The sequence below is a fragment of the Aythya ferina genome, assembly GCF_964211825.1.
Source record: "Aythya ferina genome assembly, chromosome: 1".
Classification (NCBI taxonomy): Eukaryota; Metazoa; Chordata; class Aves; order Anseriformes; family Anatidae; genus Aythya; species Aythya ferina.
Window position 1 is genome coordinate 170976977 of NC_140296.1, and position 19083 is coordinate 170996059.

The 19083-nt window shown below is 40.2% G+C and overlaps 1 protein-coding gene across 2 annotated transcripts in view; it reads right to left on the minus strand.

Moving 5' to 3' along the window:
- LEMD3 (LEM domain containing 3) overlaps positions 1-19083 on the minus strand; it is a 48516-nt gene that overhangs the window by 20791 nt on the left and 8642 nt on the right. For both annotated transcript variants that reach the window (XR_014690385.1, XM_084511426.1), the window contains exons 2-3: positions 7221-7258; positions 5121-5187 (exon numbers count right to left, since the gene is read on the minus strand). Coding sequence is in view for 1 of the 2 variants with exons in the window: in XM_084511426.1 (XP_084367552.1) it covers positions 5121-5187; positions 7221-7258 (105 nt within the window). In the remaining variant the exon portion in view is untranslated. The remainder of the gene's footprint in view (positions 1-5120; positions 5188-7220; positions 7259-19083) is intronic.

Genomic DNA, 19083 nt, shown 5'->3' on the forward strand with positions numbered 1-19083 from the left:
ATTTACATGTGCTGTCATTTCACGTTTCGAGATCAGCACATTTGGGAGAACCATATCATATTCCTACAATCCTACATAGTTTTAGATCTAGAACAGATGGAATGAATGCAGCAAAACCAAAACAGATCTCTGTAGAAGCCTTACATGTGATCACACCCAGGTATTAGGTTGTATGACATTGACATGTCTGATAAGTACTTGTTCTTTTACACTTTGTGTTTGGTAAGGCCTCAAGTCTTGAAGCACATCAGTTGTATTTTGACTTAACATAACAGCTTGGGGGAGCAGGAGGAAGAAACTTCTGCTAAGGAGTTTGGGGTTTTCAGGGGTTGCTTAGTAAGAATCTAGATAACTAGAAAAGCTCAAGTATGAATCAAAACAAAAAACAGCAAGAAGGATGACATTAATACACAAAGAAAAAAAAGCAATCAGAAGGCAAGACTGTGAAAAAGGCATTTTTAAAACAAGCTGCAGGGTTCATCTTAGATTTTCACTCTTCTGAGAACACAGCACTACACCTTACAAGTGGACAAAAGCTCCCTTAGATGCAGACTAGACTACTTTAATAGTTTTAAATTCTAATCTTCTTTGCCTCCTTCCAGGAATTACATTTATGCAGCATGCAGCCAACACACTGACTTCACAGCTTCTCGTCTCATTTTTAAGAAGCCAGCAGACAGTTTCTTCACAGTACTGCTTTTGAATATTTTTTTTCCTGACTATACTCCCTCTGAGCAAATTTACCCCTTAGAAAATGGTTTTGCTGCTTGAGATCTGACAAAGCTTAAGGCCCATCAGTTCCAATTACTCACATACAATCACAGGGGAAAAAAATAAAAATGTCACTTTCATCTCACTCCTGATACCAGAAAGCAACTCAGAGTCATGTAGATTGAGTCCTGTACAAAAAGCTGCTGGAGATGCAGTTCTCATTCTAACTTACCTATTGCTGGGAACCATTTAAAGCTTTCTTCTGAGAAACTCATGAATTTGAAAGCCTGCAGAAAGTTAGGCAGGTCACAAGTCAGACAACCTTTACTGCAAACAGCTGGATATTCCTCTATGCCATTTCTGTCGCTCCTTTAGCTAGTAGTTCTGTAAGTGAAGACTTATTTTGAATTACTTTGGTGCAATCATTAACCACTTGGCTTGGAAACCCACTTTCCATGGCCTGAGCCAAAAATGTCAAAAATGAGCCATTTGAGGCCCTATATCCAGGAATAAAATTGAAGCAGGGCAAAAATCTTCACACAGGTCTCCTGCAAGACATATTTGAGCACTTTTCTAAAAGAGCTCCTCTGTTGCCATTCTGCTAAAATGCTTACTGCAAGCTTAGGGAGCACGGACCTTCCTGCTCAGCCTTTTCTTGGACATGCCACTTCAGTTTCAAGTGCCATCAGAGAACGGTTCCAGCTGCATTTGTACGGAGGTGATGCAGGTAGCACACATCCCAGCAGTGATCACAGAATTACCTTTTAGCTTATGTTAATGCACTTGTGCAAGCCGTTTAAGAAGCTAGGTTCTTCTCCCAGAAATATTAACAAGAAGCAAGTAAGACTTTAAGGAATCCATGGATTTAACACAGATCTCTAGCAGGTATCTTGCTGCAACGCAGTCAACCAGTACAAAAGCAAAGAGCTTCGAAAACAGTCGTGTAGCAGATCTCCTGCTTAGAGGTTAAGCAGCAGGCCGCTAAAGTGGGTAGCCAAAAAAACTAAGAAGAATAAACATTGTGAGAGCAAATACGAACACCTGATCTCCCAAAGGCAAGTTCAACAGTCTAACACTGAGGAGAATCAGAACTCACTAAATGGTCTTGAAATCACTCGATAAGCAGCAAAATACCAATAACCTGAAGAACTAAAGATTAAGGAGAGTGACAGAACAAAGCCTGAGACAGCAATCAGGTACAGTAGCTAACACTTGAAATTTGTGTTAAGAAACAGCTAGTGTTTTTTCAAGATTTCCTTCCAGCCACAGCTTTATCAGTAAGCCTTATTACCTACTGAAGTCTAGTTCACCCCGCATCTCAAGGACCTGTGCTGTCCTTTAGCACAGAAGCCATCTGAATCTGCCAAAGCACTCTGTGCAGAACGCCAAACAGAAGCGGCATCTTACTACGTAAAAATTCTTTATGTACAAAAAAATAGGGTCATATCTGTAGGTAGCTGCTGCTTGTGGGCATGGGGATTAGCATTGTTCATTTTGTGAGCCTGTCTGAGAGTGGATGTTATTTATTGAAGTCTCTCCATAAAAGACAAAAACATCCAGTAATTAATACATGTCTAAAGGAAGACTGATTTAAATAAAGCATGGATTTTGTTTTAGGACAAAGTGTTAGGTACAGAACTATACAGTACCAACAAAAAGTTGCTTTTAAGAGAACCGTTGGACGAGAACATAAACCTCAACCCAAAACTGAGTGAGTAGATTCTGCTTCTCCCTGCAGTTTCTTTTGAGGTAGGCATTACTCACCATAGGCTTGGCAGACTAATAATTCTGAAAACAGCGATGCATTAAGGGCAATCTATTTTTACACAGGATAATTAAATCGTTTTACATAATATCAGAGCACCACAGTACAAAAATGGCAGCTACAGTTGGAACATAGTATATGAAGTTACATAAAAAATAATTGTTACCCTGACTTTTTCTTCCTTCAAACAACTTTTGTGTTTCATCTTCTATATGAAAAGCCCCATCATTTGATCTTCAACTGAAGTTGACAAAGCAAGAAACTAGCTCAATAAAAATGTAAGAAGCCTAATTAAACAAACAGGGCTACAAACCAAATTCTGAACTGGCCTTCCTCAAGGCAATCCAGGACATTGAATAAAGCCTAACAGAAGACACTAGTGCAAGTTTCCATCCCTCTTTTTTAATACTAATAGTTAAAACATGAACAAGTGACTCATAGCCAAGTACAAAATGAGGGAAACTTTTCCAAATATGTGACAGGGAGACTGAAGAGAAGCACTTTAGTAAAACTGCATTCCCCTACTCCTCTATCCTGAAGTGCTGCACTATGTACAAGATCAACACTCTTATACCCTGCATCTTTCTGGCAGCCTTCTGTGTTTTATGACTTTTAAGCAGCTTCCACCCATTGTGCCAGGTCTACATCAATGCAGGACTGAAAGATGGATGACAGGCTCCTTTCTCTGATACCTTAATGAGACCTGGCACAGAGGATAATTTACTGATACTCAGACAGAAGTTAAGTCATTTTTCAGACTGTGTGAAAGCTACTCTGCTGAGCAACCAGGTAATCTTACAATGTGGTTTCAATCTGGGGGATCATCCTGTCACAAGGCATGATTATACTTTTTGAAGCTAAGTGTTAAAGATTCTTCTGGCCAGGAACAGACTAGACTAACAGGGACTAACACATCTTTTGTGTTAGAGGAAGAAAGTCTGTCATCCTGAAGCATATAAACTTTTTTTGTAAGACAGACAGGTGTGTTTACGTATATATTTAAATATATACTTATTTAAATAGATGTACAGCCCCATAGATATATTCCAGCTAATGAAGAAAATTCACTGTCCTTCACAGACACAAGAAATGAGTGCCAAACCTTTTTATCCAGGCAAATACATCATTTACTGTACAGCCACTGGAGGGCCAGATAACATTGAGGAAACTGAAAGCTGTTATATTCTCTCTCCAAGAGGGGAAAGAAGTAGCATAACTCAGTACTTCCGCTTCACACAACTCGGTGCTTTACAGCACACAGCTGTGGGTCTCAGGCGATGTTCCTGCACACCACAGATTAGCTATGATTAAGGATTAGCAGCACAGATTAGCTACGAAAAAATATTTTGGCCCCAATGACTTATAGCACAGAATTAACTACCACCATCCATTAAGTATGAAATGGTTTGAAACAAAAAGATACCAAGACATAAGTGAACAGGGAAAGAACAGCATTGCAAGGCGCACACAGTCAGAAAGCAACAAATTTAAAACTAAAGAAAAACGTTTTGCACACATCCAGGAATAACATTCTAACACTACTTTGGGTTAAAGCAAAATGTAAACAAGGAGAAATCCGTGGAGTTTGTCTAAATATCTATTTTATTCACCACAGATATTGTAAATACTCTGGAAACAGATACTTCTGCAGGAAGATTACTCATGCAATTTAAAAGTATTACAGAGCTGCTCAAAGTTACAGATTTACTATAAAGTCCTGGGCATATAAAATCATCAGCCTTGTATCTGGGACCGCTGATTCCACACTTTCACCCTTTGAGAAGTGTCTGTAGCACCTGACAATAGTGGATACGTGGAAAAGGCTTCTCAATGACACTTGCTGTTGCAAAACAAATAGGTGGCACAAAGAACAGTAAGACTTAAAACCACACTGAACCACTGCCTCTTAAACACTATACGGATTAAATAAGCAGGGATGAGAAATAAATGGCCTAATAAGCATGAAACAGACCCTGCTGTAACCCCATATTCACCAGATGTCAAAGCTATAAATCCAGTCTTAACTTCACCATTTCTCTACTGTGCTGTGTAAATTTCTGTGCAATTTAAAGCCATGTTAATTATGACACTAGGCAAAAGCACAATAGCTTGGAATAGTCAGTAATTAATATTAAGCCTAAACACCATCTCTAACACATTACTATACAGAGAACTTTGCATTAGTATATAATTAGTTTGGTTAAGTTGCACTAATCTGTCTAACAAGGCAACCTTGTTTAACCACTACTGTTCATTGTATTCATCTTTTTTATTGTTGTAAAATATTATTTCAAGCATTTTTCCACTAGAATGAAATAGCTACCTTTAAAAGACATACATATTCCTCGTGACATACAGCAAATTTAAATCTTTACTAACATCAGTTTAATAAAGCATTAAGGTAAATCAAAAACCTCGAGATCAAAACACGCAGCTTATACCGTTAACCCAAAAATGCTGCAATGAAAGATGCTACAGTGATGAAAAAGGGCACTGTAAGTGAAATAAGATTTCTGGTTTCCTCAAATGGAACTCTTAAAAGTTATCAGGGCCTCAGAATATATCAATTGTTACAAATCACTATCTGAGCATGGATTTCTTTGTACCTGTTACAATAACACTTAGTCACAATAATTTTTGTTACCTGCTACTTGTGCCAACTTATCATGAAGTGCATATAAGCTGTTCATCATGAGACTTATTTCATCTGCCTAGAATTAGAAAAACACATTAACATTAAAATAAGCATTACTAAAGATGCATTTTCTTCTAGTTCAGACTTTATAAACCATCAGATTTTTTTTGTAAAAATATATATACACACACAAGTGGAAGGCTATAATGTTTTACACATCAACAATGATGTAAAAAATAGACTCTGAATCAAAATATTTATTTACAATACAAGTATTTCAGATCCTGACAAGTTGAACTAGACTGCAGCCTGGACTCCATTGGATCTCCAAGTTGAAACTGACAGCTCAGAAGGTTATTTACTATTTTTGTTTTTTTGAAAGCTACTATGTAAAAATAAAAATAAGTAGCTTTTCTGAAAGCTACTATGTACATTTTTAAGTTTTACTCTTAAAAACATGAAGTGACACTTCATGCAAGCCACACTGGTGTGTGTTATGGCCATATTCCCCACGTGAGATTCATAGAAACGTTAGATTTTTTGCCATCTACAAAAAAGTGGTCTACACACTCTTGTTAATGCTTCCTGCATATACTGCTAGTATAAAAAGGCCTGTTTCCCAGAACAAGGATGAAAATGAGATGTCCCAACTGTTACTTACAAGAGTTAAACTCCTTTACCAAGACATTGAGCAGTTTCATTGAAATACAGGCAGAAACCTTTTGCATTAGAATAAATTATTCAAAACACGAAGGTAAGAAGCACTTATATGCACTAAGTAATAAATTTCTAAAAGGCTGCAGATTTTTATTTGTTTTTAAGTTCTTCCTGGGGCAGACTCAAATGGATGAGATATGAATAAAGACTTTACTTTGTTCAAAGATATGCTGAAATTTTTACATCTGATTTTCCAGTTTTGACAGTTTTTATATCTGATTTAACTCACATTGAAAAAAATACATATTTTTAGTGTAACTCCCTGTTGCACTAGTGCTACATGACAACATTTTAAAATGTGAATGGTCCCATTATTTTCCGCAAGAAAACTGCTACCAAAAGGAAGAAAGCTTCATTTCTTTGATCAGACATTTGACACATTATTTCCCATAGCCAATACCAAAAATTGCCAGCGTTGCCTCCCATATTCTGGTCCTACAAATTCATCACTAAGATTAAATTGGTATTACAGTGGTACTCCCCAGGAAGTTAACCAACCTTGTTAACCCATCCCCTGCCTGGTCAGGCATGGCAGAAGAGGGAAGTCAGTCCTCTACCACATGCGTACCCAAAGAGCAGCGCTCTAAGGTCAGTTTGTTTGCCTGGGGGTACCACATAATTTACCCCTCAAAATTTCATTTGTTCAGAAAGATTCTTTCTTCTAAGAAAGATTTCAGTGAAATCTGAAAATATGCAACAATTTACTTTCGGAGAGCTCAACCTTAGACAAAAAAAAAACCATACAATTATCTCGTGGTGTTTGCATGGACATGCTTAGGAGAAGACCACTGTTTACAGCCCAGGCAGAAAGGCCAGAAGAGAGAAGCACCAAAATCCATGCTTCAGAACTCAGTAACCCAGATACCTTCAGTGGTGACATCTCAAAACAGGCTATTCTCATATTCCAGTTCAAAGAGTAAATATAGGAACAAATAATAGAACTGACTCCAAGTGAAAAAGACAAATTTTCTAATCCATTTTGTGTAGATGACCTAGCTCTCGCTCTTCCATGGCACTAAATAAGATCCTGGAGTTTCAAGACAATTATCTCTTACCAGCTTGTGTTTCCGTGGCTGAAAAGCCAAATAGAAATATTAAGGGAAAATTGATTAAATTTAGCCTCAAAAATCTTACTACAACACATTTTTTCCTCATAGCTCTACAAGAAAAGTTATGTGACATTTTGTCAGTATATAAAGCAATCAACCAAATATTATAATACTGGTTATGTTGCCCAAAATGAAAAAGCAAAAAATTAAAACATTAAAGTAGCAAGAAACACCTTATACAAAACATTCTGGAACCCGCACCCTTCTGAACAGATCTAGTATGTTTTTATACAATCACTCAAGACTAATATCTCAATTTTTTATTTTTTATTTTTTTACTTACTTCTATATCTCGTAGTTCATCACTGAAGGGATTCTTGACTATCAAAACAAAAAGAAAAAATTAATTCATTCTATAGTCTGAAAACAGTAAAAAAAATATACAATCATTGTAAGTTTATAACAATTCTTTAGATAAAAACAAACAAGTCCATAACATGAAAAATGACAATTAGACAGCTATTAACATTTGACTTAAACTCTGCATTTTGTATCACATTGTGGTAGCATTTAAGTTAAACCAGAACCTCATTTATCTACGTATTTCACAGCTATTGGCATGCAAACATAAAAAATGTGTTTGCCATTTGCTAAATTCTTGCTTTAATGTCTCAACTGCATTGAAATCATAATCCGGGGAGTTTACATTCTTAAGGTGTCTAGTTCAAAAAGAGTGTAACAATAATAACCTACATAACACAAAGCTGTACAACTCAGCAGCATTTTCTGTTTTGATGGGAGTAGGAGATGATGCACAGAGCATCGGTGAAGAGTGCAACGTGCCTAAATGATCATTCCATCCTAAATACAAGTTTCCACAGCTCCTGAAAACAGAAGCTGGTTTATTACATTCCTCTTAGCTACAAGAATAAAATTTTCAAGCAAGAGAAGCTGAAGCTAGTCAAGTTATTTGCCCTACACTTATACTTGAGAATGATCTCCTAGTGGCTGAAAAATTACCAGGGTAGGAAGCAATCCCCATTAAAACACATCACCTCGCCTTGCTGAGCTGCAAAATCTGCCACCCCCAGTCTGAGTCGACGCAGAAGTGAGCAGCTCTGCGTCCTGTTCAAACAGGAAACAAAGTTCCTACTGACCTCAGTTCACCAAGCTCAAACACAAAAGAGAAAAAGGAAACGTCCTGGGAAACCTGACACAGACTTGAGGGTCTAGGCTGCAAGTGCCATCAGGCTGATGGTGAAAGCACACCAAAACCATGTAGCTTTTGAAGGGACGCACTGCTCCATGCTGATTTGCAGCCATGAATATTTGATTTGGATAGCAGATCAATAAACACGATCCAAGCAGAGGATGCTCAAGCACTTGTGTAAAACCAAGCCCTACACGACTTCATTCTATACGTGCAAATTCTCAGCCATTGCCTACCAGGCTATCGAGCTACCGACTTCACAAAGCTCCTATGAACTTCATTCATTAACTCAGCAGAACATTTCCAGCACACTGAACTTTTAATCTGAATAGCCTAAAACGGGATTAGAGAAACCCAGCCAAGGCTGTAGCTGACTGCCAGCCTCCCAGTCTGATCGTTACTTACCCAGACAGGAGAGCTGTGGACTTTTCCCAAAGTCAGCCTCACTGAGCAGACCTGAAATCTTGACTGTATGGTTTTACATGGGGAGAGGCCACAGAAGCCCAAACAATGTGCAGATTTCCATGTATCTGACAAAGGTATTTCAGCAGTGTTTGTTTCAGGAACAAACACAGCATATGCCCAGCTCTAAATACTCAAATTGAAAACTACCTGCTGCAGTTCCACGTACCCCAGTACAGGACAGCATGTAAGTGAAGCAATGGTGATGTAAGATCACAACTTCCCCACTCTCAGTGTAAAGTCTGTCCTGTGAGCAGCTTCATATTTAAATAAATTAAAACATTGACTTTATGAAGCAATCCAGATGAGGTATGTCAATGCTTGATCGCCATTTGTGTTTGTTAAAGAGAGGCAAAAAAAAAAAAAAAAAAAATCACCTTCCGCCAAAGTCATCTGACAAAATTGAGTTAGTTCCTGTAATTTATAACTCATATAGTAGGATTTCTGAAGTTTGTGATTTTATAGGCAATTAACTAGTGAGATAGATACATGTCACGTAAGATGTTAACATTAGGTTGGATGCCCAATGTCTGAAGAGGTAAGTCTGCAAAATGCAACCATAGCAATTTATCACCTGCACATGCAATTAACAACTGCTAACGAACCCAGAACCTTGATTAACTTCAGTCAATAAGGTCATTCCTCAACTACTTCAATAACTCCTCTGGTTCTGAATTCCCCACCACCACCACGTCTTTTTCTATTATTTAAAATTTCATACAATGGTTTGGGTTGGAAGGGACCTTAAAAACCACCCAGTACCCCCCTGCCATGGGCAGGGACACCTCCCACCAGACCAGGTTGCCCAAAGCCCCATCCAGCCTGGCCTTGAGCACCTCCAGGGATGGGGCAGCCACAGCTGCTCTGGGCACCCTCACAGTAAAGAATTTCCTCCTAACATCTAATTAAAATCCACCCTCTTTAAATTTAAAACCATTCCTCCTTGTCCTATCAATATCTGCCCGAGTAAAAAGTTGTTCTCCATCTTTTTTATAAGCTCCCTTTCAGTACTGAAAGGCTGCAATGAGGTCTCTCTCCCTGGAGCCTTCTCTTCTCCAGGCTGAACATCCATCCCCAGCCTTCTCCTCACAAGAGGTGCTCCAACCCTCTGAGTATTTTGTCCAGGATTTAAAATTTTCATCACCTCCTCCAACACGTCTCAGTTATTTCATATGACATCTATCTATGTATTATTGGTTCTATTGGTTCAGAAAGTTTTTTCAGAATTCTTAAAATACACAAGTTTACTTCCAACACTAACAAGTTCTTATTCTACCAAAGTAAGTATTTAATAGATAATTACTAATGGAAAAGTTTATGTGGCAATACACTTTTGAGGCTTCTCCTCAAAAAGGGTTCAAGACCTTGACTATACAGCAACAACTTCACAGTGGCTTATCTATCAAGTGCAAATGTTTACGAGCTTCAAAGAACAAATTGTCACCTATTTATATGACAAAACTAAAAGCTATTGAGATCATTCTCCAAATGATCTCCAGACTGTTGTTCTGGGGATCTTCTCCCAGGTTAGCCAACCAAGATCTGCTGCCCTCAGGAAGAAAGGATGCGACACACAGTTCCTGAACACAGCATCTCAGACACCCAGAGAGAAGCCAAACTGAGAAGCATGTTAATTTTTCTTCGCTACACAGGAATACAAGTTGCAGGATGAAAAAGCTTGAGTATCTTCCTGGAAGGAAAAATGACAAAAACCTGACAAAGGGAACAGTATCTACTCCCCAATAATACTGTAACAGCTGAACATCCTGCAGGGGAGTTGGATACCTTGGAAGAAGAGCATTATTCCTAGCAAGGCAACAGCCTGCCTGATAACAGGATCATTGTGCCTGACTCAGGACGAAACAAAAAGTAAAAACATTAAGGGATTATCATCTTCAAATGAACTTGCTATCTGAACAGGAAGAGAAATGCTATTTAAACTCCATTTTTAAGAAGTGGCCTGATTTAAATGCTAGTTAATCAAGAACAAGACAACAACATCACCGAAAAGCCTGTGAAAGAAATAAAAACAGCACACAAATACTATTCTGGTTAACTAAAAAGACTACCAATGACCCTAAAAATATCTAATTTACAGGTACCACTCTGGGGACAACCTGTAAATGATGACTTACAGACTGAACTCTCTGGGGGTGGCAAAACTGCTCAGCCTCCAGTAACAAGAAGTCACCACCACAACATGAAGGGTCACAGCACAGCCCCACAGCACTCCAAAGCTGTCAACACAAATGCTCAGACCGAGCCATCTCACAGAGATACTGGATTTTAGGAAAACAAAGAGTCAGCATCAACATACAAGGTTAGTTTCTGCATACCCATGAAAATTATCTTAAAAGCAACAATAAAACCACTCACCACCCCCGTTTTCCTGCCTAATACATCGGTGACAATTGCTGACAGACGCGGTGTTTACAGGGGTTCCTTTAGTTTTTCCAGTAGGACAAACAGCTCAAAGCAGCACTCCTCCTCTTTTCTAAAGCAAGATTTATTTTCCAAACACTAAACTTAGATGCCAAGAAGCAGCCAGTCCTTCCACTACAGGCAGCTCTTGGAGGCTGTGGTACCTCACCCTGAGCAGCGTTACCATCTTGCAGCCACAGCACTCACCACGCTTCAGTGGGTAACATCAAAACTGACACAGGAAGGAAAGCAACACGGGCACAAACCAAAGATTCACGAGCAGTGTCAGGGTGTTGTGCTCATTTGAGAGCCACCTGCTCCTCAATGGACAGGGAAATCAAAAGAACACTGGCAAATATGAACGTCCAAGCATAAAACCATAGCATCTATGTTGATATGGCAAGAAAGCATTCTCCCAGCCACAAGAAGATCCACACTGCAAGATTCCTGAGGTGGACAGAAGCATGGCTTTTCTTCCCTAGATGGATTGATACCAGTGTTCCCAGCCCCTTGTTAGCCTAGTCCCACACTAACCCCAAACTTTTAGCTTCAGCAACACACAGTGACAGAGGTCCACAAGTTAAATGGGCACACATGGAGAGGAAAAAAATAAAAAATAAAAAAAACATTTTCTTTGCTTCTTCTGAACTTACCACTTGTTAACATGAGAAATTCCTCCTCATGTTACGGGAAGCAGTGAGTAATCAGGCTGTGTTCACCTTCTCCATGCTACTCATCCCTTTACTTCATCGCCCAGCCCATCCCTCAGTTCTCACCCTTCCACACTGAAGGGTCCCAGTCCTCCTTGCTAAGGAAGCCATATGGTGCTTTTCATCACGTTACTGTTCCCTGAACCTTTTTTGAGCTCTACTACATTTTTTCTGAGGTTGGGCACCCTTCAAAACACAGGAACACCACGGATTGATTACTAATGTTACACTGATGTTCTCCAATGTGTATTATTTAAATATACTTTATTCTTAATTTCCTTCCTAAAAGCTAGAAATTCCTATTAAACTTGTTTCTTGCTCACTGCTGCTCAAGCTAGCATTTTTAACAGACCCATTGTAGTCCCACCATCTACTTCTAAAAGAACAGATGATTCGATATAAGCCAAAAATTGTCTTTCCAAAGCAGCTTTAGCAAGCTATGGAGCTACAGGGGCAGAAACAAGAACGATCCCAATTAACCTGTAGGCAGTTTTCTCAGTGTGATGGCAGAGAGGTGCCAGACAGCACCTCCAAAAGAAGTCAGGGAGCACACACACTGCGACACGCTTCCAAGCCAGCAGGCTCTGCAGAAGCAAGCACATTCCTCCCTGCAAGCAGAAAGCTCCTTTTCTCCCCCCAGTCTACCAAGACACAAGCAGACTAATCTCAAAACACAAGCTGTATTTTTTCCAAATTTTGCCTTGGAGAAGGCTTGTGCTCAATAAGTGAGTAACTCAAGGCTTTCCATTAGCATTTTCCTCAGGATGAAAACAAAAAACGCAATTATCTGGATAATGCATTGTTAACAGAGGAAGTCACACCACTGGAAGCACAGCTACCCGCAACAGACCCTTAGTGCTGCCTTTTCCTACATGACCTCAGGAACAAGTCTTCAGTAATTTTATATCCTGAGTACTCTCAACATCAACCAAGAGTCCTACCATTTTATTTGGGTAACTCCGGCCAAGTACTGATTCCACCTGGTGACACGTTGTGTAGGTGTCAGAGGCAGCCCTAAGATGTTGTCTCTTAAAGCTTCTAACCCCTAACATTCAGGGCGCAGGGAGCAAGAGTTAGTACAGCTCCTGAGATAGGCACACAGGATCTCTCTGCACTTTTTCTGTAATACGCTTAGGCTTTTAAGAGGAGTTTCTCCTAAGAGGATGCTTTTCCATGAGTATCTCCCATTGAAAGTAAACAGTCCCTTTGTGATTCCGGAGCTCCAGCTTTCAGACAGCTTAAAGAAAGTAATCCCGCATGTATTTTCCTCTCTGCAATACTCAAAACAAATGGGTAGCTTTGGATGACCTCCATCTCCAGGTTGTTCAACTTCAGATGAAAACCACAAGGAGACAAAATCTCTGTGCTTTTATATGTAGACACAAAGCCATGTGCCAGGCCGAGCAATTCCTTCATTACCGATCATCTTTGTGTGCTTTAGATTAAAAAAAAAAAAAAAAAAAAAAATGTACTCCTAAATTGGCAGAGCCCTCAGGAGGGGCCAACCTGTAAGACGAGTACAGTTTGACCACTCCTTGGCCATGCCATTTAGAGCAGCAGCACAACCTGCCCAAAGGGCTGGGGAACTTATAAGCAGCTGAATCTCTCCTTGACATCAAGTCAGTTTTTCAACTGTCTCAGCCAGGTTAGAAAGCTTTCATTAATATTTTCCCCCAATATAATTGGAATTAATTCTGTTTGTGAACAGGTGAGATGGGTGAGAAGGGTTGATGATGTAACCAAATTATGATTTTTTTTTTTTTGACAAAACCCTTATGTCAAAGAATGAAAGTTTTTCCTTTTTTTTTTTAAAATAAACTTCCAGACATTTCCTATCAGCCCCAATAATAGTAAAGCTTTCAGTATTTTAGGTAAAAGAGATGGAAATACCAGAATTTTTCTTCCAAGTTCTTCACTGCTTCTTCACAACACCTCTATCTTGTGGCTGTATCACCCTGCCTAGAAGCAGTTGGATCTACTCTTGCCTATTTCAATACTGGTTTGCACAGACCTGAACACTGAGAGATGCTCTTAAGAGAGCCACATTAATTCAGTCCATACTTATGGTGACTAGTGTTTTGGAAGAGCTTCTCATTAGGTTGAGTTTCACTGAAATAAAAATACTAGTTTCAGTCCTCTACTTGCATTAATCACCAAAAACACTAGAAATAGTAAGTTTGTGTTTTAAAGATAAAACTAAATTATTTTGATCTGTGTAATGGCTGTAAAAAATAGAAACAGAAGAGTTGGCTGTCAGTTCTTAAAAAGTTCACTTTAAAAAAAAAAAAAAGCAAGAAGCCTTATGAATTAAATCCAAAACTGAAACAGTTGCCAAGACATCAGAGCTGACTTCAGAGAAAAGTTTTGTCTACCTTATTGCCACTTTCACTCCAGGAACAGCGCTAGCAGCTAGAACCTACTGTGCTGAAGTACCTATTTCAAGCAGAGCTGACATCTCACACTGACTCCTGCAAATATTAAGAAAGAGTCTGTCTTTCCTTCTTTCTGGTCTCCTGTTTCTTAACTATCACCATCAACCAAAGCAAGACTCAGGAAAAAACCCTGCAGAGCTGTAGTATAGACACTGCTCGTTTCAAAAAGGAGGAAAAATGTGTAAGCTGAGTGTACGAAGAAAGCATGGGAGTTGACTTTTTCTACTAGAAGACCCTGTAAAAATAACTGTAGACAAATGGTGAAGGTACAGGTAAACGAGCTTAAACAAGAACCAGTGCAGCCAGGCCATGAAACAGACCAAACTTGAGAACATCACTATGAGCAAGAAAATAATACTGCACTTTACATCTCCAGTTGTATAGAAAGGTGAGAAACCCAGGCAGAAGAGCCTGGTTGTGCTTCACACCTCACACACAGCTGCAGGGGGATATGCATTAGAAGAACCAAGGGCCAGGCCCCAAACACTCACCCTACTGTTTCCAGTTCCCACACACCCCCAGGTGGTGGTCTTCACACCCAACACCATCTCCTCTGTGCCTACATTAATTCCAGGGGAGCACATGCAGTAAAACAGCACATTTGAGCAAGAGCACATTAAGCTGCTAAGTTATTTACAAAATTATTTTCCACCATCCCTGTCTGTGGAAGGTTAAAGCAACTGTCACGAAAGCATTCTCTTCCCCAGTTTTATTTCTACCAGTGTAAGAAATTGTTTTATGGCACCCAAACTTGCACTTACATTCTTTTACACCATGCTACAAAGCAGACTGTATTTCAATGAGGAAACAGCTGCTTGTGTTCTGTTAGAAAAAAGGCTCAGAAGTGCATTTGCCATGCATTATAAAAAAATCGTTAATATTACATTCCTTGCACACACATACACAAATGGTCTCCATTATAGGCTGCTGCTTTATGTAGGAGGAAAAGCAGAAAAAACACCAAAGCTGCTTTTATTAGCAGTTGCCAAATATTGTAAGGAAAAACATCGCACTTCAGACACCCACCAGAACTTTACAATGGTAAGAATACCTTTGTTTGCAAGAGAATCACAACAGGCTTCTCTATTAGCTCTTCTCTCCTCTCTCCCTAATATTTTAGCTCTGTATACATCATAAGGCAAAGAAAAAGACTTAAAAGACTTTGATAAATGAACACTGAAACGTAAAAAACAAGATATTCAGAAGGGAAACACCACCTTGAAAACACTGCAGCCCAAGCAGCTAAAACATTCGAGTAGGAAGCTGTCTGATTTCCTCAAACTCCAAAGTTCAGGATGGAGAGCAAACTCGTAATGCAAGTGTTATTAAAACACAGAAGGTCTACGAACTATCAGGAAGCTGCAATTAAATATACTGCCATTCCCCCGAGGGGCTTGGTCTGTATAGAAACACTCCTTGCAATCGTGCACAAGCAGGAAAGATTCCTGTCTTAAAGGGATTCCCATGTAAAAATACAGTCACTCTCCTTCCAGACAGACTTCAGGTGCAAAATATTAGTACTACACTACAGTACTATGGCCAGCCTGCAGCAAAGGCAACATTCAAATGGAGAGCACCGAGGCAAGAACCCTTAAAAGGCCCTCAGTTACCAGAGCAAAGCCATTAACCAATTCAAGATAAAGCTCACTTAAGGATTTTTTTGTATTCAAAACCTGCTTTCAACTGTACCTGTCCTTTTAACTGTTCAGACATTGGTCTGACCATCAGTGCTTGCTGCACCAACAGCAGCAGGAAGTGTCCATAAACCTCTGAAAATAGGTGCCCTAGAGGATCCTAGGGAGGAAGACAGCTTGCTTGCTTTTACACAAGACACAGGTTTAGCTGCTAGCAGGTGCCGTGCCATGACAAAGGTGAGCTTTCAGAGCAAGCAACAGCCTGGTCTCCTAGAATTAACCAGACTGGCTAAAAAGGCTACAGTGTTCCAAAGCTAGGTGTTTAAACTATACAACAAAGCTCACAAAAGCAAAAATTAACTCTCCTTCCTCAAAACAAGCCATTTCTCTCATGCTTTAAGGCAGCATAGCAGGCCATACAGCTGCTAGTATAATGCCACAGTTTGTGTAAGAAGCTCAGCGCGTTGCCCTCTCTTGAATGGCCAAGAACACAACACGTTTATTCATTCCCTTACAAAAGGGACAGACAGACCCTATTTGGCCTTTACACCTCAAATCACCAGGACACCTTGTTTCCAGAGCTGCTATTTTTATGTAATTATTTTTTTCCAGTTTGGTCTTCCCACAAAGCAATGACTTTAGCACCACGCAACATAAAGAGCGCAATAAAACAAGCCTGGATTTAACATCCCATTGTCCTTCCCTACTTCATATGCCACGTACTAAATCTGCGCATTTTTGTTGTTACTTCATAAACAGCACTTTTATCTGAAGGTCAAGAGAAAAACGGCTTTTCAAGTTATACATAAAAAAAACACATTGGGAGCTGTTTTGTGGGCAATTCCCTAGCACGCAACCACATTTGCGCTCAAGGTGAAGCTAAAAAAATGCCCACGGTGTTGATCAGACAGAGGTCACAATACAGCTGGGATCATCGAGTCAGGCTGTGCATATACTGAGCCCATCCTGAAGGGCTGAGCTCTCAGCAGTACTCAGCAGGCTGGTATTTCTGGTTTTCTGAGGAAAAAAAACCTAGGAGCAAAAAGGGCACTGTACAGACAATACAGCACTAGGGCTCTTTCCCATGTTCTTAATGCTCCATTTCCTTTTTTTTTTCCTAGGGTTTTATCAGGATTAACAAGTGGTTGATGTATTATACAAAATATGAAGCAGGCAAACACGAAATACCCTTTAGATACAACTTAGCTTCCCATTTCCCACAAGAGTTCAGGCACAGCTTTACCCAGAGCTGCTCCCAGATAAGCAGCAGCCCACAGCCTTTTAGAAATCAACAGAAAACCCCTAAATAAGATGCACCATTAGTTTCTTCTCCAGAAGGACGTCTGCATCTCTAACCTTTTTTTCTTAGCTAGGCAAACTTTCCCCGGAGTGGCATTGTCTTAAAAGCAAGCTTCCCCCTTCCAGCTTTGTCACTGAGACGCGCCCTGCCTCTCACCTCCAGAAGCTGCCTTTGATCACCCAGCAGGTCCAAGCTGATACAGAAACAGACCCGATAAACCTGACCTCACGCTCTCCTCTTCAATAGCACGCCGAGGAATTTCATTAATCATTCCCCCTTCTTTACGAAGTAACAGCAAACTCCTTCCAAGGCATCTGCAGGGGAAGCAGCACAAGCAGGACTGCCAGGGCCCGGAGGAGGCCTCTCAAGGCTTTGTCACCCATGCACCGCCCCGTTTGTCACTCAAAAATTAACAATTTTCCTCCGTGGGCGTCTGGAGCGTGCTGTCTGAAGAAGAACAAACTTTTAGATGTAGGTCAAACCCCAGAGATGATCCCAAAGTTTCACAAAGTGTTCCACCACTTCCCAGCAGACGCGCGAGGGATTCACAACCGGCAGCAACAGCCCACCTCGCATCACCACCAACATCCACACAGCCACCTTCTGGGATCTGCAACCAACCCCTTGCTGGAAGTAAATGTTCCGTGATACAATTTCTGCCAGAGGGTTTTGGGGTTAGGCCTAGCTAGGTTTCTGTCCTCTACAACCAGCAGCAGAAACAGAGGCCTAGACACTCAGATAAAGCTTCGTTTGCTGGGGATGTGATGTGCTTTTGGGAATCCTGGCCATGAGAGGTTCCTGTTGTACGGCCTGATGACACTGAGCAGACAGCAGGGTAAGTAATGCTGAACGAGTGTGCTGAGGCATGTTTTGTGGTGTAACAACAGAGGGAGATGATGGCTATTGAGGAGGTGGATAGTTAAGGTGAGTGGTTTTCCTCTGCTGCCTATTCAAATATCCAAAGGCCAATATATGCATTAACAAGTCAATGTAAAGTCTGAGGCTTCTCAGATAAACGATTCAGAGATTTGACTGACCTTCTGTGGAAAAAAGGAAAATTAAGACCCAGGTGTGGCGTTAGAAACCAGCCTGTTTTATGCAATCCATCCCTACAGTCCTCTTGTGATAAGTCTTATTACTCACCTGCCTAACGAGGACAGACTGATGCTGCATTCACCCAAGGTGCTACAAAGTCCAAGTATAAAAGTTTTTTGTACCTTTCAATAAGGAAAACGTTATGGAGATGTGCCCTGCATATAAACCCTGTATTAAGTGAATAAAGGCAGCATGAAGGAAGCCTCAGAATGCACATCAAGCAACTGCTTTGTAAGAAGCCGTCTTCCAACTTTTACTTAAATAAACACCCTTCTCTATTTCTAAAACGGAAGAATTGCTAAGGCAGTTCTTCTCTACAACCATTCACTTATAAAGTTATGCTTCTTATCTAGCACATCACTGAAATACAACTGATCTACTCAGTAGGTTTTAATGCCACTTAATTCAACATTAAACCTCTTTACCCCATCTCTTCCTCTTCCCACATCAGATGACCCTTCTACAGCAATTCAGAGTGCTACTCAGAGTTCACTTAAAGGAATTTAAGACTCCAAAAAGACACTTTATTTCAAGATACTTGCAATACGAGAAGCTCCCAAGTAAGCAGAAAATTTGATTCTTTCCTCTGCAAAGTATTCGTTTCTTGAAAACGCCACACAGTACAGCACTTCTCCTCCAACGACACCCAGTCACGTTCAGTTTGCCCCTTACACATCTAGCATGCACACACACTCTTGCTCCTCTCACCCTCCACAGTAGACTAAACACAGCAGAACTGAGAAATGGCACTAAAAAGCACTGCAGCAAGTACAGCACAGTAGTAGGGAAAAGGGGACAATGACGAGGATCTTGGAGAAAAGAAGCCATCGTATCAAAGTGCAGGAGGTCAGAGCCATAGTCTCCTCACCCCTATTTTTCCTTATTACTGCTGGTATCTCTTGATGAGGACAGATTTCTTACTCATGACATGGTATGCTCAAG